Genomic DNA, 22,006 nt, shown 5'->3' with positions numbered 1-22,006 from the left:
TTTCTGACCCTCCGGCAGTGCAGCACTCCCTCATTTCTGACCCTCCGGCAGTGCAGCACTCCCTCATTTCTGACCCTCCGGCAGTGCAGCACTCCCTCATTTCTGACCCTCCGGCAGTGCAGCACTCCCTCATTTCTGACCCTCCGGCAGTGCAGCACTCCCTCATTTCTGACCCTCCGGCAGTGCGGCACTCCCTCATTTCTGACCCTCCGGCAGTGCAGCACTCCCTCATTTCTGACCCTCCGGCAGTGCAGCACTCCCTCGGTAATGACCCTCTAACAGTGCAGCAGTCCCTCAGTACTGACCCTCTGACAATGCAGCACGACCTCACTACTGACCCTCCGACAGTGCGGCACTCCCTCAGTACTGACCCTCAAAAGTGCAGCACTCCCTCACTATAGACAGTGCGACATTCCCTCAGTACTGACCCTCTGACAGTACGGCACTCCCTCAGCATTGACCCTCCAACAGTGTGGCACTCCCTCAGCACTGACCCTCCGGCAGTGCGGCACTTCCTCAGTACTGACCCTCCGGCAGTGCGGCACTCCCTCAGTACTGACCCTCCAACAGTGTGGCACTCCCTCAGCAGTGACCCTTCAGTGCAGCACTTACTCCATGCTGACCCTCCGACAGTGTAGCACTCCCTCAGCAGTGACCCTTCAGTGCAGCACTTACTCCATGCTGACCCTCCGACCGTGTAGCACTGTCATTGCTGTTGGGCTGAGTTGCATCCTTGTATGTGCAGAGTAGCCCTGTGATTTTTAGCAATTCATCTGGAGTTCCTGGTCAGTGTTTATTCCTCAAACAATGTCCTGAAGAATTGATTCTCTGGCCTGCCTTATGTACAGTCTGCAACTTGTCTGTTCTGCCCACAATAAATTATCTGAGGAAGGATGTGAGGATGTTCGATTGGAGAGAACAAATACCAATGTGACCTGTTTGGCTGAATGGCCTGTTTCTCCAAATACAGTAGGGACTAGGCTTTGCGATGTGCTGAGGTGCTGTAAGATGCTGCATGATGTAATTTATCTGCTGATCTTTCTGAATCACTGGGTTTATTGATGTGGATCCTTTTGTACCCCTCAGGTGCTGGCAAGTCCCTGGTTGGAGTGACAGCAGCCTGCACTGTGCGGAAGAGATGCCTCGTCCTCTGTACCTCTGCTGTGTCAGTGGAGCAGTGGAAGTCACAGTTCAAAATGTGGTCAACCATTGACGATAGCCAAATCTGCCGCTTCACCTCCGACGCCAAGGACAAGCCGATTGGCTGCTCGATCGCCATCAGCACGTACTCAATGTTGGGGCACACGACCAAACGTTCCTGGGAAGCAGAGCGAGTGATGGAGTGGATGAAAAGTCAGGAATGGGGTTTGATGCTGCTTGATGAGGTGCACACAATTCCAGGTAATGACTGTAGTACAGGGCGTGGCCCGTCAAATGCCAGCCCTAGTCGATGGGTGACACTTATACAGTAAATCAGCATTTCGATTCAGCGCAAAGTAACTCAGTTCGGGAGTTGTCACTCTGTTCGGTGGGAACGTTCCACAGAAATGTAAGCACCAACTGCCTTGGGAATGCCTTGTTTAATGGAGGCGGGAGACTGTTGTTTACAACATAGGAAGAGGCCATTCAGCCCATCATGTCCATACCTATCAACAAAGATTTCTTTTTCATTCATGGGATGAGGGTGTCACTGGCTGGGTCAGCATTTATTGCCCATCCCTAATTATCCAGAGGGCAGTTTAAGAGTCACCCACGTTGCTGTGTGACTGGAGTCACATGTAGGCCAGACCAGGTAAGAATGAAAGTTTCCTTCTCTAAAGGACATTCGTGAACCAGATGGCTTTTTCGACAATTGACAGTAGATTCACAGTCATCATTAGACTCTTAATTACAGAATTTTTTTTATTGAATTAAAATTCTACCAGAAATGTCCTGGAGCTGAGATGACTGATCTCCAACAACCACAACCATCTTCCTATGTGTCAGGTATGTCTCCAACCACCAGAGAGTTTGTCCCCTGATACCCACTCACTCCAGTTTTGCTGGAATCAGCCTTGCACACCCTTCCAGGCTATTGACCCCTGTAGTAATGGAAAAAGTGCCTTTCTAACCACCTTATCCATGGCTCTCATAATTTTGTACATCTCTATGCGGTCCCCTTCTCAACCCTCATTGTTCCAAGGGATATAACTCCAGCCTTTTCCATCTTTCCTCACCGCTCACATCCTCCAGTCCAGGCAGCATCCTTGTAAGTCTTGTCTGTACTGTCTCTCATGCAATCACATTCTTCCTATAAATAGTGTCGTGACTAGAACCACACACACTACACCATTTATGGCTTAACCATTGTTTTATACAGTTCCAGGATAACCTCTCAGCTCTTGCATTCTGTTAAAGGCAAGTTTCCCAAGCACCTTCTTAACCACCTTTTGTACCGCTGAGCTATCTTCAGGATCTGAGGATATGCACGCTAACGTACTTTCCAGGATTTTACCGTTCATTGTGTGATCCCTGACCTTGTTTGCCCTCCCAAAGCATCGGCCAGTTTTCAGAAGGATATTATTCACCTGGAGAGGGTTCCATAGAGATTTACCAGGATGTTGCCGGATATGGAAGGTTTCATTTAGGGGGAGAGGCTGGATTGATTAGATTCCCTACAGTGTGGAAATAGACCCTTCGGCCCAACAAGTCCACACCGACCCTCTGAAATGTAATCCACCTGACCCATTTCCCTCAGACTAATGCACCTAACACTACGGGCAATTTAGTACGGCCAGTAGACCTGACCTGCACATCTTTGGATTGTGGGAGGAAACCGGAGCACCCGGAGGAAACCCACGCAGACACAGAGAGAATGTGCAAACTCCACACACAGTCACCCGAGGTTGGACTCGAACCTGGGACCTGGTGCTGCAAGGCAGCAGTGCTAACCACTGAGCCACCGTGCCTACTTTACAAAGACAAGGACAATATTCATCCTTCAGGATAGGCTGGGACTTTTTCACTGGAGGATAGGGGGTTGAGAGGCAACCTTATAGAGATTTATAAAATCTTGAGGGGCATTGATAAGGTAAATGGCAGATGTCTTTTCCATAGGGTAAAGGATTTCAGGACTTCAGGCAATATTTTTAAGGTGAGAGGAGAAAGAGCTAAAGAGGGCATACGGGCAATTTATTTATACAGAGAGTGGTTCGCGTGTGGAATGAACTTCCAGAGGAACTGGTGAATGCGGGCACAGTTACAACATTTAGATAAGTATATGAATAAAAAGTGTTTGGAGGGATATGGGCCAGGATCAGGCAGGTGGTATTAGTTTAGTTTGGGATTCTGATCGGCACGGACTGGTTGGACTGAAGGGTCTGTTTCTGTGCTGTATGGCTTTGGCTTTTGGCTTGAATTCCATTTGCCAGTGCTCTGACCATTCTGCTAATTTTCTTGTTATCTGTGAATGCCTCAATCAAATCACCTATGTTTCAGACACATCATTAATGTACACCATAAACAGGAAGAATTCCAGCACCAAGCCTTGCAGAACTCCACTGAAATTAGATTTGTAGTGACAGAAACATTCCTTGTACTAGTACCCTCTGCCTCCTAACTCTCAGCCAATTTTAGGTCCAATGGACCACTTTGCCTGAGATCCCATGGGCTGTTATTTTCTTAGCTAATCTGCCATGAAGTACTTTACCAAATGCCTTGCCAAAGTCCATGTGGACACATCAAATGCATTGATCTCATCAAACTCCAGGTTACCACCTCAAAAAAAACAACTGAGATTTGTTACACATGACCTTCACTTAACAATTCCACGCTGACTATCCATGAATAAATCAGTGTCTCTCCAAACATAGTTATATTCTGTCCTTCAGAATTCTATGTCATAACTTACCCACCAATGAGATGAGACTGACCAGTCTGTCATTTTCTGGTATATCCCTTCCTCCCTTTTATAATAACAGCACAACGTTAGCAGTCCTCTGGCACCTCACCTGTGGTCAGAGAGGACTTGCAAGTTTATTTCCAGGGCCCCTGATATCTCCTCCCTTGCCTCCATTTGAGTAAAATTAGCCTTTCTTCAGTTCAGAGCTTTTTATTCCTGGCCCATCCTTATCTTTCTCAGTAACTATCCTAGATCTAACTAAGTTATGGTCACTGTTTCTAAAATACGCCCCTACTGGGTTGCTATTATTACTGAGCTCATAATCAGATAATAGAACTGCCCCAATGCTTCGGGAATCGAATTCCTTCCCTCCCTCCTGCACCCGAACATCAAGCCCATATTTGACTGAGTGTAGCATCAAGAAGCATGAGCAGAAATGGAGTCAGTGGGAATTCTCTGCTGGTTGGAGTCAAACCTGACGCATAGGAAGATGGTTGTAGTTGTTGGAAGTTGCAGGAGTTCCTCGACAATGTCCTTGGCCCAACCATCTTCAGCTGCTTCATCAATGACCTTCCCTCCATCAGAAGGTCAGAAGTAGAGATGTTTGCCAATGATTGCATGATGTTCAGCACCATTTGCCCTTTCTCAGATACTGAAACAGTCTATGTTCAAAAGCAGCAAGATTTGGACAATAGGCTTGGGCTGATAAGTGGTAAGTAACATTTGCACCACACAAGTGCCAGGCAATGACTATCTCCAATAAGAGACCATTTAATCATCGCTACTTGATGTTCAGTGGTGTTACTATCACTGAACACTCTGCTGTCAACACCCTGGGAGGGACCATTGACCAGAAGCTAAACTGAACTAGCAGGATGGCACGGTGGCTTAGTGGTTAGCACTGCTGCCTCACAGCACTAGGGAGCTGGGTTTAATTCCAGCCTTGGGTGACTGTCTGCATGGATTTTGGACATTTTTCCCGTGTCTGCGTGGATTTCCTCTGGGTGCTCTGGTTTCCTCCCCCCATCACAAAGATGTGCAGGTTCGGTGAATTGGCCATGCTAAATTCCCTATAGTGTTAGGTGCATCAGTCAGGGATAAACGCTGGGGAATGGGTCTGGATGGGTTACTCTTCGGAGGGTCGGTGTGGACTTGTTGGGCTGAATGGCCTGTTTCTACACTGTAGGGAATCTAACATAAAATATCTAATATAGTGTCTAAAGAGTGGGTCAGATGCTCTGAATATTGCAGTGTATAACACATAACATACCTCCTGACTCCCCAGAGCCTGTCAAGTCACAAGTCAGGAGTGTGATAGAATATTCCCCACCTGCTTTGATGGGTGCAGCTCCAACAAAACTCAAGAAGCTTGACACCATCCAGGACAAAGCAGCTCACTTGATTGACACCACATCCACAAACATCCAGTCCTTCTACCAGCAACACTGAGTAGTGGCAGTGTGTACTTTCTACAAGATTCACTGCAGAAATTCATCAAAGATCCTTTGACAGCACCCTCCAAACCCATGACCATCACCCCCTGCAAGTTCCCCTTCAAGCCGCTCACCATCCAGACTTGGAAATATATTACTGTTCCTTCAGTGTCTTTGGGTCAAAATCCTGGAATTACTTCCCGAAGGGCACTGTGTGTAAATCCATAACACATGGACTGCAGCAGTTCAGAAAGGGTGCGCCCCCCCCCACTTTCTCAAGAGCAACTAGAGACAGACAATCCATCCTGGCCCAATCAGTGACACCCACATGGAATATGTGAGGTATCTCAAATCGTTCCAGCTGGACATTCACCTACCTTATCCTCTGTTCTTATAATCATTACTCTGTAGTCCTAGGAATGACTACTTTTCAAGTCCTGCTTTTCAGTGTCCTATCTAACCCCCTAATGGCTGCTTTAAGGACATCATTTCTCATTCTTCCCGTGTCAGTGCGGAGAGAGGTTTAATCTGTATCTAACCCTGTGCTGTACCTGTCATGGGAGTATTGGTTAGGGACAGTATTGAGGAAGCTTCACTTGCAGTTTGAAAGAGTGGAGGAACCTTCACTCTGTATTTAACATTGTACAGTGATTAATTGGTGCAGTGCTCCTTTTGAGCACCAGGAGTCGTGAGCATGCACCTTGACTCATTCACTGGTTTATTGTATCTGTACGCTGTCTCTGAGTTAACGCTGATGGCTATCCCTTCCAGCAAAAATGTTCCGTCGTGTCCTGACCATTGTGCAAGCTCACTGCAAACTGGGCCTGACAGCCACGTTGGTCCGAGAAGACGACAAAATTGTCGACCTGAATTTCCTCATTGGACCAAAACTGTTTGAAGCCAACTGGATGGAGCTGCAGAACAGTGGTTATATTGCCAAGGTGCAGTGTGCTGAGGTGAGTCTTTCACACAGAGTTCGAAGGGTCAGTACAGTTAATGTAGACCTGACAGGATTCATACCCTGTCATTTATCTCAAGAGGGTTGGAATATAAAAGCAGCGATGTGCTTCTGAGACTTTAATTAGGCCCCATTTAGAATACTGTGTTCAATTTTGGGCCCCACACCTCAGGAAGGACATACTAGCATAGAACATAGAACAATACAGCACAGAACAGGCCCTTCGGCCCACGACGTTGTGCCGAACATTTGTCCTAGCTTAAGCACCCAGGCATGTACCTATCCAATTGCCGCTTAAAAGTCACCAAAGATTCTGACTCTACCACTCCCACAGGCAGCACATTCCATGCCCCCACCACTCTCTAGGTGAAGAACCCACCCCTGACATCTCCCCTATACCTTCCACCCTTCACCTTAAATTTATGTCCCCTTGTAACACTCTGTTGTACCCGGGGAAAAAGTTTCTGACTGTCTACTCTATCTATTCCTCTGATCATCTTATAAACCTCTATCAAGTCACCCCTCATCCTTCGCCGTTCCAACGAGAAAAGGCCGAGAACTCTCAACCTATCCTCGTACGACTTCCTCTCCATTCCAGGCAACATCCTGGTAAATCTTCTCTGCACCCTCTCCAAAGCTTCCACATCTTTCCTAAAGTGAGGCGACCAGAACTGCACACAGTACTCCAACTGTGGCCTAACCAAAGTCCTGTACAGCTGCAACATCACTTCACGACTCTTGAATTCAAGCCCTCTGCTAATGTACGCTAATACACCATAGGCCTTCTTACAAACTCTATCCACCTGAGTGGCAACCTTCAAAGAACTATGTACATAGACCCCAAGATCCCTCTGTTCCTCCACCTGACTAAGGAATTCCACTTGTAACTGGGCTCCAGGCTGAATATTTACCATCGACCACCACTCTCTGACTTCGTCCGGTTAGCCAGTTTTCTATCCAATTGGCCAAATTTCCCTCTATCCCATTCCTCCTGACTTTCCGCATAAGCCTACTGTGGGGAACCTTATCAAATGCCTTACTAAAATCCATGTATACTACATCCACTGCTCTACCCTCATCCACATGCTTGGTCACCTCCTCAAAGAATTCAATCAGACTTGTAAGGCAAGACCTACCCTTCACAAATCCGTGCTGGCTGTCCCTAATCAAGCAGTGCCTTTCCAGATACTCATAAATCGTATCCCTCAGTACCCTTTCCATTACTTTACCTACCACCGAAGTAAGACTAATCAGGTATTAAGACCATAAGACATAGAAATGGAAGCAACCACTGGAACTTGTCTAGCGGAGATTCACACGGATGATCCCGGGAATGGTAGGCCTAACGTACGATGAACGGCTGAGGATCCTGGGATTGTGTTCATTAGAGTTTAGAAGGTTATGGGGAGATCTAATAGAAACTTACAAGATAATGCATGGCTTAGAAAGGATGGACGCTGGGAATGTGTTTCCGTTGGGGGTGAGACTAGGACCCGTGGGCACAGCCTTAGAATTAGAGGGAGTCAATTTAGAATGGAAATGAAACATTTCTTCAGCCAGAGAGTGGTGGGCCTGTGGAATTCATTGCCATGGAGCACAGTGAAGGCCGGGACGTTGGGTGTCTTCAAGGCAGAGATTAATACATTCTTAATCTCTCAAGGAATTAAGGGAAACGGGGAGAGTGCGGGTAAGTGGAATTGAAATGCCCATCAGCCATGACTAAATGGCGGAGTGGACTCGATGGACTGAATGGCCTTGCTTCCATTTCTATGTCTTATGGTCTTAATACCTGATTGTGTACTGTTAAGAACCACCCACTGAGATAATGTAGTGTGGATTTGGTTGCAGAATAATGTTGGGGACAGACCAGAGATCTGATCTTCCCAACAGTCCTTGTAACGTAGGGCCAAGTTTTTATAACTTGCACAAAGTTGAAGAGATGCCATCAACTGAATCTGGTTTAATCTACAGGACTATTCTCTTTAGACCAGAACGTGGCTACCATCCCACAAACTAGACCACAAATGACCCTAAAGAACCTTGTTAGAAGATATTTGTGGGCGGCACGGTGGCACAGTGGTTAGCACTGCTGCCTCGCAGCGCTAGAGACCCGGGTTCAATTCCCGCCTCAGGTGACTGACTGTGTGGAGTTTGCACGTTCTCCCCGTGTCTGCGTGGGTTTTCTCTGGGTGCTCCGGTTTCCTCCCACAGTCCAAAGATGTGCAGGTCAGGTGAATTGGCCATGCTAAATTGTCCGTAGTGTTAGGTAAGGGGTAAATGTAGGGGTAGGGGTGGGTTACGCTTCGGCGGGTCGGTGTGGACTTGTGGGGCCGAAGGGCCTATTTCCACACTGTAAAGTAATCTAAAGTAATCTAATCTAAAATCTAATATGGATGGTAGCACACAAAAATACCGTGACATTGGCAATGTGAAATTTACTGAGGTGTGTTCCCTCATACACCGAGAACAAAGATGCAAATGTTTCTCCCTGAACCAGCTGTGCTGTTCGATAAGACCGTGGTTGAACTGATTGTCTCCTGAACTTCCCTTTCTACTCCCAAAACCTTTAACTCAAGCTTTAAAAAAAAATTCAATGATCTACTTCCACCACTTTCTGATGGGAGTTCCGCAGACTAATAATCCTCTGAGAGAAAATAGTAATAATCTAAAGAACTTTAAAGGGGAGATTCATCATTTTAAACCTGTGTCCCATCACTCTTGTCTCTCTTTTATATGAGAGAGCTGAATCCTTTCAGCTCCATCCTGCCAATTTCCCTCGAGATTTTATAGGTTTCAATAACACCACCTTTCATTCTTCTAAACTCCAGTGAGGTTATAGGTTCGGCCTGCTCAACCTTTCTTCATATGATAACTGTCTTTCCATTAATCACATGACCTCACTACAAAATGTAGGTAATTTTGTGCTGAGGTATGTGCAGACTGTTACCTGGTGCTGTTTTAGTTTAATTCAGGGCAGAACATTGTGGAATAGTGATGCTGCTGGACTAATAATGCAGAGAGCAGGAGTTTGTATGTTCACAGTCAGTGTCACCCAATTGCTGCTTTATTTCTCATTCACTCTCGGGATGTGGATGGACACCAGCAAGGCCAGGGTTTACTGCCAGTCCCCTAGTTGACCTGAGAATGTGTAGCTGCAAAGGATTGCTTGATCCAACTAAGTGTCTTGCTGGGGAACTTTTGATGGAAGTTCAAACTCTGAATGGTGTTGGTGTGGGACTGGAGTCACATAGTAATAGAGACTGGGTAAGGACACAAAACTACCTTCCCTCTGGTGTTTGACCATGAACTTCATATGGACAAACATATGAGCCTGCAAGCTAGGTCCAGGAATAGGCAATTTGACTTCTTGACCTTGCTCTGCCATTGAATAAGACAATGGCTGTGGCCTTAACTCTGCATTCCTGGCTATCTTCAATAACTTGTTATTGTAAAGTTAATTCTTTGGCCAGTCTAATAAGAGAGACCTTGCACGCTTGAGCTGCTTCCCAGCCAGAGTTGAGGCTTTCAGGAAAAGAAAGATTGAGAGCAGCGTTATGAAGAGTTTTCAGGAAGAGAGAGAAAGAGGAGGTGGTACAGGACTCAGAGATCCAAAGACAGTAATGAAAGGAAAGTGTGTTCTCCTGGGTTCCTGGGTCAGCATACCCCCCTCAACAACAATCACCAAAGTAAATTGACATCTCACTTGCTGTTTGCAGAGTCTTGGTGTAGTTGGCCACCACTCCTGCTTACAAAACAATGACCATGCTTTCGCTTGATGGTGTCAACCACCCTGAGGATGTGCTGAGGTTGCCAGTCATAGTTCAGTGGGTAACACAGCTACCTCTGCATTCTTTGCTCAGGTCCTACTCTGGGTGCCATTATCTGGTGGGTATTGGTTTGGCTTGAGGCCAAACAAAACCAAGCAACACATGCTGGTTATATATGAATTGAATCTGAGAATGAGGGCCAGAGCGTTCAGGAGGGATGTTAGGAAGCACTTCCACACACAAAGGGTGGGAGAGGTTTGGAACTCTCGTCCACAAACAGCAATGAATGCTGGATCATTCATTTTAATTCTGAGATAGATAAATTTTTGATAAGCAAAGGTGTATAGGGATATAGGCCAACAGGCAGTAAATGGAGTTAGGCCACAGATTAGCCATGATCTCATTGAACGATGGAACAGGCTCAGGGGGCTGAATGACCTACTCTGTTCCAATGTTCCTGTGTTCGACATCATTGTACTCCATTGTCTGTAAAGCATTTTGGATATGCTGAGGTCACCCGAGGTTCTATAGAAATGCCAGTTGTCTTAAAAGTCACCGGTTGTAGAGTCGTACAGAATGGAGGTAAAAACAAGGACTGCAGATGCTGGAAGCCAGAGTCTAGATTAGAGTGGTGCTGGAAAAGCACAGCGGGTCAGGCAGCATTCGAGGAGCAGGAAAATCGACGTTTCGGGCAAAAGCCCTTCATCAGGAATAGAGGCAGGGTGCCTGCAGAGTGGAGAGATAATTGGGGGGGTGGGGAGAAAGTAGCATAGAGTACAATAGGTGAATGGGGGTGGGGATGGAGGTGATAGGTCAGAGAGGAGGGTGGAGTGGATATGGTGGAAAGGAAGATAGGCAGGTAGGACAGGTCGTGGGGACGGTGCTGAGCTGGAAGGTTGGAGTTGGGGTGAGGTGGGGGAAGGGGAAATGAGGAAATTGGTGAAATCCACATTGATGCCCTGAGGTTGAAGTGTTCCGAGGCGGAAGATGAGGCGTTCTTCCTCCTGGACCATCTCTTGACACCTCCCTCCCCTTCCTGGACCTCTCCATCTCCATTAATGACGACCAACTTGACAATGACATTTTTTACAAACCCATTGACTCCCACAGCTACTTGGATTACACCTCTTCCCACCCTACCTCCTGCAAAAATGCCATCCAGTATTCCCAATTCCTCCGACTCCACCGTATCTGCTCCCAGGAGGACCAGTTCCACTACAGAACTCACCAGATGGCCGCCTCCTTTAGAGACCCGCAATTCCACGTGGTTAAAGATCGATAGAGTACAATAAGGTGAGGTGGGGGGAAGGGGAAATGAGGAAACTGTTGAAGATGCCCTCCAACGCATCTTGTCCACATCCTGCCCCTCTGCTCTCAAACTCCACCCCTCCAACCGTAACAAGGACAGAACCCCCCTGGTGTCACCTTCCACCCTACCAATCTTTGCATAAACCAAATCATCCGCCGATAATTCCGCTACCTCCAAACGGACCCCACCACCAGGGATATATTTCCCTCCCCACCCATTTCCGCTTTCCGCAAAGACCATTCCTTCTGTGACTACCTGGCCCCCCTAAAACCCACCCATCCATCCTGGCACCTTCCCCGCCACCACAGGAATTGCAAAACCTCCGCCCACACCACCTCCCTCACCTCTATCCAAGGCCCTAAAGGAGCCTTCCACATCCATCAAAGTTTTACCTGCACACTCACCAATATCATTTATTGTATCCATTGCTCCCGATGCGGTCACCTCTACATTGGGGAGACTGGGTGCCTCCTAGCAGAGCGCTTTAGGGAACATCTCTGGGACACCGCCCCGTGGCCCAACATTTCAACTCCCCCTCTCACTCTGTCGAGGACATGGAGGTCTGGGCCCCCTTCACCGCCGCTCCCTCACCACCAGACGCCTGGAGGAAGAACGCCTCATCTTCCGCCTCGGAACACTTCAATTCCAGGGCATCAATGTGGACTTCAACAGTTTCCTCATTTCCCCTTCTCCCCACCTCACCCTAGTTCCAAACATCCAGCTCAGCACCGTCCCCATGACCTGTCCTACCTGCCTATCATCTTTTCCACCTATCCACTTCACCCTCCTCTCTGACCTATCACCTCCATCCCCTCCCCCATTCACCTATTGTACTCTATGCTACTTTCTCCCCACCCACCCCCCCCATTTATCTCTCCACCCCGGGGGCACCCTGCCTCTATTTCTAATGAAAGGCTTCTGCCCGAAACGTTGATTTTCCTGCTCCTCGGATGCTGCCTGACCTACTGTGCTTTTCCAGCATCACTCTAATCTAGACTCATACAGAATGGAAACAGACCTTTTGGTCCAATCTGTCCATTGCCAACAAGACATCAAAATTTAATCTAGTCCCATTTGCCAGCGCTTGGCCCATATCCCTCCAAACCTTCCTATTCAATACCCATCCAGATGCCTTTTAAATGCTGTAATTGTACCAGCTGCCACCCTTCCTCTGGCAGCTCATTCTGCACACACCACCCTCTGTGTGTAAATGTTACATCTCAAATCCTTTTTATATCTCTCCCCCTCACCTTAAACCTGTACCTTCTGATTTTGGACTCTCCTACTCTGGGCTATTCCCCCTATCTATACCCATCATCATTTTATAAACTCCTTTAAAGGTCACCCTTCCCCATCCATCACTCTAGGGAAATAAAGCACCAGTCTATTCAGCATCTCCCTGTAGCTCAAGCCTTCCAGTCCCAGCAACATCCTGGTAAATCCTTTCTGCACCCTCTCCAGTTTAACAACATCCTTTAGAAGGGTGACCACTGTCATTAATCTGAGTCAGTCTGTGTTCAAGACTGCACTATCTAAACAATAGTGTGAGCACTGCTGGCCTCGAGCCACTCTTCCACCAACTCTCCCAACTTTCTAGATTCCTCTGCCCTGTTTTTGTTTGCAGTCACTAATTACGGGGGGAGATAGTTGGAAGCAGAGACCTGCTGCTGTCCTTTTGCCACTTTGGATGAGACATTATGGGGCGGCACGGTGGCACAGTGGTTAGCGCTGCTCCTCACAGCGCCAGAGACCTGGGTTCAATTCCCGCCTCAGGCGACTGACTGTGTGGAGTTTGCAGCTTCTCCCCAAGGGGTATGGGTGGGGTGTGCTTCAGCGGATCGGTGTGGACTTGTTGGGTCGAAGGGCCTGTTTCCACACTGTAAGTAATCTAATTACCTGTGTAGTTTGCACATTCTCCCCGTCTCTGCGTGGGTTACCTCCAGGTGCTCCGGTTTCCTCCCACACTCCAAAGATGTGCAGGTTAGGTGAATTAGCCATGCTAAATTGCCCATAGTGATAGGTGCATTAGTCAGAGGGAAGTGGGTCTGGGAGGGTATCTCTTCAGAGAGTCGGTATGGACTGGTTGGGCTGAAGGGCCTGTTTCCACACTGTAGGGAATCTAATCTAATCTAATTAAACTGAGGCCTCAGCTCCTTGCTCTGTCAGATGTGTGACATCCCCTAGCACTGTTTCAAAGACAATCAGGTGATTTTTCTCTCCAGTGCCCTGATTAAAGTTAGGCTCAATCTAAAAAGAAAAGGTTTAGTTGCTATCCCAATGCAGATTGTGGGAGTTTATTCAGCACACATTTGACTGCAGCTTTTCCTGCATTACAGCAATGACTACGCTTCAGAAAAGCTTATTTGGCAGTAAGGAGCTTTGAGATGTCAGTGATCATTATAAAAATACAAGTTTCTTTGTCTTAAACACTTTGTGTTGTGTAGGTCTGGTGCCCAATGTCACCCGAGTTTTACAGAGAGTATGTCGCCATTAAGACAAAGAAACGGATGCTGCTTTACGTGATGAACCCCAACAAGTTCAGAGCTTGTCAGTTCTTGATTCGCTTCCACGAGCGAAGGAATGACAAGATCATTGTGTTTGCAGACAATGTATTCGCACTGAAAGAGTACGCAATCAAACTGAACAAGTAAGTAATGGCTGTAAGGTACATCTATTAAAACTGAAGGCAGACAGAACTGACATTTCATATTGTTTCAGTTTCAAGTTAACAAAACAGATGAGAGCCATTCTCTGGTTCACTCCTCAGGACGACGTCTTGATCAATTCAAGTCACCTTACCTGGTTCTCATCGGGGCGGGGGGGGTACCGGGTTTCTCATCGGGGGGGGGGGGGGTACCGGATTCTCATCGGGGGGGGGGACGGGGACTGGCCAGGGTTCTCTTTGCTGGTTTGTAAGTATGGCCGGTATTTCAGGTTGTCTTCGTTGGGAGAGTCCCCAGGATCGTGTGCTTGTTGCTGCTCAGGCACTTTGTGGGTTTGGGTCAAAGGTTCAGTATAACTCATGTCTGCGTGTATTTTAAATTTCAGACCTTACATTTACGGTCCAACATCACAGGGAGAGAGGATGCAGATTCTGCAGAACTTCACTCACAACCCGAAGATAAACACCATCTTTATCTCAAAGGTAAATGGGGAAAGACGCTGGGTCTTACTGCTCTGAGCTGATGGCAGTGTTGCTGTGCGTGGGTGCTGCTGGGTGTGTGAAGTGTGGGTGATGCCCCTTGTTGGTGAATAGTGCGGTCACCACTGGAGCTGTTTCTTGCCATTCACTGCACTGTGTTGGTGAGATGGTGAATGTGAAGGGACTCTGATGGTCTGATCTTTGATAGGTGGGTGATACCTCATTTGATCTCCCTGAAGCTAATGTGCTGATACAGATATCATCGCACGGAGGGTCCAGGCGGCAGGAGGCCCAGCGACTGGGCAGAGTACTGCGGGCAAAGAAAGGTGAGTGAGAGGGCTTTAATTCCTTAATGAGAAGCAGTCTTCACTGGCTAGGTGAGCATTTATTATCTGTCCCTCATTCCTTTGAGAAGGTGGGGGTGAATTTCCTTCCTGAACTGCTGAAGTCAATGTGCTGTAGGGTGACCCACAATGCCCTTAAGGGGGGAATTGTTGGATTTTGACCCAGTGACAGTGAAGGACCGGCGATATACTTCCAGATCAGGATGGTGAGTGACTCAGAGGGGAAGTTGCAGGAGATGGTGTTCCCATGTATCTGCTTCTTCTGGATTTGAAGTGGTAATGGGTTTGGGAAGTGTTGTCTAAGGAGTATGGAAAGGTAGCAGATTTCCTTTACTAAGGGACAATTGTGAATGCAATGGGTATTAACAAATTGACAGTGGTTGCATGTTCACCGTGAGGATAACTTTTAAATTCTAGATTTTTATTCGAGAGTTCAGCACCACCCATAGTGGTATTTGATCCCAAATCCCAAGAGCATTAGTCTGGGTCTCGGGGTAACTAGCCCAGTGGCATTACCATTGTGTCACCCCTGACAACATTGAGAATACATACAGTTGGATTTGACCTGTGTTTTGTGCAGCAGGCAGATTGCTGGTGTTGCTATTGATGCCACTGTGGTAGCTATACTGGTACACTGTTTGTGATGTCTGGAGCCGAGTACGGTGGCTCAGTGGTTAGCACTGCTGCCTCACAGCACCAGGGATCAATTCCAGCCTCGGGTGACTGTCTGTGTGGAGTTTGCACATTCTCCCCGTGTCTGTGTGGGTTTCCTCCGGATGCTCCGGTTTCCTCCCACAGTCCAAAGATGTGCAGGTTAGGTGAATTGGCCATGCTAAATTGTCCATAGTGTTAGGTGCATTAGTCAGAGGGAAATGAGTCTGGGTGGGTTACTCTTCGGAGGGTCGGTATGGACTGGTTGGGCCGAAGGGCCTGTTTCCACACTATAGGGAATCTAATCTAATTCCTTGATGTCACACGGATTGAATTGAATTGGCTGAAGACTGGTAGCTGTCGTGCTGGATATCACTGGAGGAGGTTTGAGATGGATTATCCACTCAGCACTTGTGGCTGGCGATAGTTACACACTCCACAGTTCTGGATATGTTTTGAGCTTCCTCCACAGTTCATGACTGGGTGTGCCAGGACTGAAAAAATGTGTCGGTCTGCACTGTGTGTCGGTCTACGCTCTGCGTGCACTGTGTGTCGGTCTGCGCCCTGCGCGCACTGTGTGTTGGTCTGCGCTGTGTGTCAGTCTGCACTCTGCGTGCACTGTGTGTCGGTCTGCGCTGTGTGTTGGGTCTGTGCTCTGCATGCACTGTGTGTCAGTCTGTGCTCTGCGTGCACTGTGCGTCGGTGGCTTTATTCTATGACAGCAGCTTTCACATCGTTTGAGACACTGAGCTTAGCAAATTAACATTAGTTGACATGAATAGTGCAGTGTCATTGGATTCAAAGTGTTAACTCTATTACTCTCTCTGAAGATGCTACCAGAGTAGTTGTGTTTCTCCAGCACTTTCAATTTTTGTAACAAAAACAGAAATTTCTGGACAAGCTCAATAGGTCTCGCAGGATCTGTGAAGAGAAATCAGCTTAGCATTTTGGGTCCAGTGACCAGACCTGCTGAGTTTGTCCAGCAGTTTCTGGTTTCGTTTCTGATTTATACAGCATCTGCAATTCTTTTGGTTTTTCATGCATTTTTTGTAACTTCAGTTAGAACAGATTCTAATTTAGCTGTAAGTGAGGTGCAAGAAGCCAACCTTAGAAACCACAGAGGTTTATGAGACCTGTTTGGTATGTTCTGTCTGATTCTCCTGAGTTCTGCCCCGATCTTGTGGTGTCCCACAGGGATGGTGGCTGAGGAATACAATGCGTTCTTCTACTCCTTGGTTTCTCAGGATACACAGGAGATGGCCTACTCTGCAAAGAGACAGAGGTTCCTGGTGGACCAGGGCTACAGTTTTAAGGTGAGTGGAAAACCAGCTGAGTTTGCATTAGTAAAGGGTCAGGCTCAGGAACATTGAAAATAGCACCAGGAGTAGGCCATTCGGCCCTTCAGGTCATTCATTATGATCATGGCTGATGTCCACCTCCAGAGTCTGTTCCCACTTTCACCCCATATCCTTTAAACTCTTTAGTCGTAAGCATTATATAAAGTCATAAGGGTCCACAGCACGAAAACGGGCCCTTCAGCCCATCTTATCCACGTCACCCAATTAAACTACCTCCTTCTTGGAATATATTCAATGTTCTGGCCTCAACCATGTTCTGTTGTAGAGAATTCCCCAGGCTCCCCACTCTCTGGGTGAAGACATTTCTCATCTCAGTCCGTAATGGCCTTCCCCTTGTCCTTAGACTGTGACTGCCCGATTCTGGACTCCCTGGTCATCGGGAACATCCTTCCTGTGTTGACCATGTCTAGTCCTGTTAGAGTTTTATAGGTTTCTATGAACTCCCCCTTCATTTTCCTAAACTCCAGTGAATATAGTCCTACCTGATCTAGTATCCCTTCGTATGTCTCAGTTCAGGCTCAGTTTTCTGGCTCCTGAAACATTCTGATCACTTCCATGTTAACAAATCATACCGAGACAAATCAATGGGAACATCAACTTAACCAGTTTCTTGATTCCATCTCTTTAATCTAAATAATGTGAATACAAAATTAATATATAGGTATTTAATTTGAAGTTTTAACAATCATTTTATAGGTTCATAGCACTCACGACATAATCCGTTTGTCGAGTTTCTCCAGTCAACACACTTCTCTGCTGCACTACAAGTCTTGGCAGCAGCTTCCAGGCTAGAACAGTCTGTCTCTGTGGAATTCGCGGCACAATGATCATCCTGACATGCCTTGACATAATCACTCAGTTGTATTTCTACGCTGCAGTTTTTGAAAGCCCTGTAGAATGGGAGTGTAAAACCAATTAAATATCAGTAACAGCCAAAACAATTCCCCTCCTAAGAAAGCTTTGAGGCTTTATTTTAAGTATGAATTAGGCCTGTAATGCCCAATAGATGGATAAGCACATGGATGCTGATGGGATTGGATAAGCACATGGATGATGATGGGATAGTGTAGGGGGACGAGCTGAGAATAGTTCACAGATCAGCGCGACGTCGAGGGCTGAAGGGCCTGTTCTGCACTGTATTGTTCTATGTCCTAGGTCCTATGTTCCAATGCACTGGTATATAAAATTCTTTCCCACGTTATCTTAGCAGCAATAAGACTATGTCAAAAAGAATTAATGTCTGTGTTGAATAGTCATGATCTGAAGTCTGTAGTGTTGCGACAGAAGCTGGGGGTTCCCTGTATAAAGGTTTTCAAGATGCCTTCGACAAAGCTAGAGAGGTTCTCACATAGGGTCCCATTGCCTGATACGATGGGGCGTCCAGGGATATTGGCTTTGTGTATCTTCGGAAGGCAGTAGAAGTCGCCTACGTGAGAAGTATGTGGGATGAGGGCGCCTAGGGAACTCTGAAGGACAGGATCCAAAGTCCTGATCAATGTCTTTAGTTCACGGGTCGGATCGGCTGGTAGTTTTCCTGGTTGTTCAGTTGTCAGTACACTTCCTTGCAGTAATCTGTTCTATTCTAAATGACACTGGCTCCTCCTTTTTCTGCTGGTTTGATGACAATGTTGCAATTGGTTTTGAGAGCATGGATGGAACTCCGTTTGATCAGGTGATATTTTGGTCTACTTTGTGGGTGTGGCTGATGAATCTGGCATTTACATACTTCCTGACAGTTTGAGCATACATGTCAAGCTCAGTGGCCCTCTGGCTGAATAGGCAAGAGAAGAACACAAAGTGATATGTATGCCATTGCATAATTTCACAATTACCTATTGATGCAAAGCTGATTTATATTGTGTAATGCAAAATAATTAATATAATTATTTTAGTCTTTATAACAAAAGTATTAGGCGCAGATACTCCAAGAGAATTATCAAGGTTGTTTCTAAAATAAAGTGTTAATGGTTTAATTCTTCAATTATGTTTAAAATCCACTGCTCATGTGTCTATCAGACAATCAGTTGAACAAATCACAGGGGGTTGTTTTTATTCAAAACAGCATAGCTGTTCAAAACAAGCTGAGCTATCCAAAATCAAACTTTTGTGTTGATCAGCTGAGAATCATTAAGCTTTTCTTTCAAATCCCCCTGATTGGTCACCTTGTCTGAATTAATGAAACTTTATCAATCTACAAAAGGACAACACCATTCCATTTATATTCCATTTATGTTGTTAACATCAAAATATTATTTCCCAAAATGATTCACAAATAAATTGTAAGAAGGTGCACGTCAATGATGCTCCTGAAACACTCTTCCGCCTTTTAGTGAGTTATGAGCAATACTGGATGCTTCTCTCAAATGACTGGAAACGGCAAACAAGACAAGTAGGTCACAAGGGGAGAGGAATGGCTGGCATCCTGGAAGCAAAGCAACATTCAGAGATGGGCAAGTCATTTCCATGGCCATTCTGAAAAGGAGCTGGTTAAAAAGCAGACAGTTAGCCATCACAGTGAAATTCTATTGCATTTTCTATTTACCAAACAATCTAAAACACTTGGTGGGAATAAAAAAGTATGACTGTAATATTTGCATAAAAACAAGTTGTCTTGCTGAGGAGATTGACCAGTGGCACTGACGAGATGACAGGACAGGCTGCCTCCATGCTTAAGCATAGGGGAAGAGGATTAGTCTCTACAAATAGTAAAAGGTGGCAAATAGATGGTCATTACAGCAGAGGCCCCTTTAAATGGGTCATGCTATGTCCACATTTAGACCATAGACAACTAGATAAAGGAGCAAAATTAGGCCATTCAGCCCATTAAGTCTGCTGTACCATTTAGTCATGGCTGATATATTTCTCAACCTCTTCTACCTGTAATCTTTGATCCCCTATCTAGTTCTGTCTTAAATACATTCATTATCATGGCCTCCACAGCCCTTTATGACAATGAGTTTCACAGATTCACCACCCTCAAACTGAAGAAATTCCTCCTCATCCCAGTTGTAAAGGGTCATCCCTTTACTTTGAGGCTGTACCCTCAGTTCCTAGTCTTTCCTACTAGTGGGCACAGATTCCCAACCTCCACTCTATCCAGGCCCCTCTGTGTTCTGTAAGTTTCAATGAGAGCACCCATATTCTTCTAGAATCCATCAAGTACAGATCCAGAGTTTTCAAACTTTCCTCATACAACAAGCCCTTCATTCCTGGAATAATTCTCTGGACCCCCTCTAAGACCAGGCAAAAGTGAGGACTGCAGATGCTGGAAATTGTGGTGAGAATGTGATGAGTCAAAATTGTGAATCCAGAGTGTGGTGCTGGAAAAGCACAACAGGTCAAGCAGCATCCGAGGATCAGATGAGTCAACATTTCGGGCATAAGACCTTCATCAGGAATGAGGGTCCTTCATTCCAGATGAAGGGCTTTTGCCCGAAATGTTGACTCTCCTGTTTCCCGGATGCCGCCTCCCTCAGACCAGCACATCTTCTTTGAATACATGGCCTAAAACTGCTTGCAATATTCCATAAGTGGTCTGACCAGAGCCTTATACAGTCTCAGCAGTACATCTCTGTTCTTGTAATCTAACCCCTCGAAATGAATGCTAAAATTACATTTGCCTTCGTAACTTAGAACTGAATCCACAGGACTGAAAGATCTCCTACTGGGAAACTGCTGGCAGCATGGATGACCCTGACAGTTGTTTCATGTGGCAGCCCTCTCTACCACATGCTGCCAGTGAAGTGCCAGTAATGGCCACAGACTTTCTGGTCACCAGGTTTCTGCAAACTAGAGCTTCCTGGTCAAATCAGTCAAGCTCACTCCCTGAGGCCTTCTGCTATGATTAACAATGGCCTCTAGCCTCCCTTGGCCTCCAGCCTATGACTTTCTCCTTGGCATAATAAGCATTCATTGAAAAAGAGTTATGTGAAATGAATATTTGGATAAATTTGATCACATTAATAAAACACAAAAAATGTACAAAGTTAAAAATCACACAACACCAGGTTATAGTCCAACAGGTTTAATTGGAAGCACACTAGCTTTCGGAGCGACGCTCCTTCATCAGGTGATGAACCAGGTGATCACCTGATGAAGGAGTTTCGCTCCGAAAGCTAGTGTGCTTCCAAATAAACCTGTTGGACTATAACCTGGTGTTGTGTGATTTTTAACTTTGTACACCCCAGTCCAACACCGGCATGTCCAAATCATGACTACAAAAAATGTACGTACATTCCTGATAGGACACCACACACAGTTTTCCCAGATTCACATGGAGGGACAGTAGGAGGCACTTCACAAGACACATTTGTAGGAGCTGCTTGACAATGTGGATCATCAACTATCCAATCCAATGCAGTTTTGTGACAGCAGTCATCTGGTTCTATCTTTCCATTCTTTCTTACACATTCATCCTTTATATTTCGAGAACAAGAACCTGTGAAATGGAAAATATTCCACATTGATAATATTAAAAATCACCCAGCACCAGGTTATGGTCCAAAAGGTTTATTTAGAAGTACTAGCTTTCGGAGCGCTGCTCCTTCATTAGTACACCATGGTTCACATCAATTAATATGGTCTATATTCCAAAATTCACATTTTTGTTGCTTTCAATCCACACTCCAAACCCTGTTGCTTAGCTTCCATCAAATTCTCTCCATGCCAGCAGTCTGAGACTAAACCAGACAACAGTTTTTAATCTGGGTGTTGAGAATGACCCAGTGGTGAACTGCAGATCATTACAAAGACTCACTATTTCCACATGGATAACACTAACTGATCTTATCCTATCTTTATTAACTGATCTGATCCTGCTGCTGAATCCTTATTCATATCACCAGAATCTCCAGACTTGATTCCTCACGGCACTCTGAGCTGGTCCCTTCTCATGCTTTACTTGCACCAACTCCTTGTGTCTGGTCATCCCTGTGCTCACTGACAAAGATTGATTCACAATTAAGCAGCAGCCTGTGACTAACATTTTAGGTTTTGTTCTAAAGTCCCTTCATGAGCCCCCACAGAATCGCTGTAAACTCCTGAGTTGCAGAGTCCCCTCTAAATATTTGTGTTTATTGGAATTGACCTCTTGAGAATCCTGGCACCATGACTGGGCATGGCTTCAGCTGGCAAAGCCACAAGTTCTGAAACTTCCCCTAAACAC

General features: G+C 46.1%; 1 protein-coding gene across 1 annotated transcript in view; it reads left to right on the top strand.

The window, feature by feature from the left end:
- Window positions 1–1,046: 1,046 nt before the first annotated feature.
- ercc3 (excision repair cross-complementation group 3) overlaps window positions 1,047–22,006 on the top strand; it is a 24,454-nt gene continuing 3,494 nt past the window's right edge. Inside the window, exons 1-6 of the mRNA XM_043694366.1 lie at window positions 1,047–1,401; window positions 6,085–6,269; window positions 13,792–13,994; window positions 14,396–14,492; window positions 14,698–14,815; window positions 16,679–16,797. Of these exons, the coding sequence (XP_043550301.1) occupies window positions 1,062–1,401; window positions 6,085–6,269; window positions 13,792–13,994; window positions 14,396–14,492; window positions 14,698–14,815; window positions 16,679–16,797 (1,062 nt within the window). The 5' untranslated portion in view covers window positions 1,047–1,061. The remainder of the gene's footprint in view (window positions 1,402–6,084; window positions 6,270–13,791; window positions 13,995–14,395; window positions 14,493–14,697; window positions 14,816–16,678; window positions 16,798–22,006) is intronic.

The sequence above is a fragment of the Chiloscyllium plagiosum genome, chromosome 7 (genome assembly GCF_004010195.1).
Source record: "Chiloscyllium plagiosum isolate BGI_BamShark_2017 chromosome 7, ASM401019v2, whole genome shotgun sequence".
NCBI classification, from domain to species: Eukaryota; Metazoa; Chordata; class Chondrichthyes; order Orectolobiformes; family Hemiscylliidae; genus Chiloscyllium; species Chiloscyllium plagiosum.
Note: the sequence above shows the minus strand (reverse complement) of the source record. Positions and strands in the feature narration are given on the sequence as shown.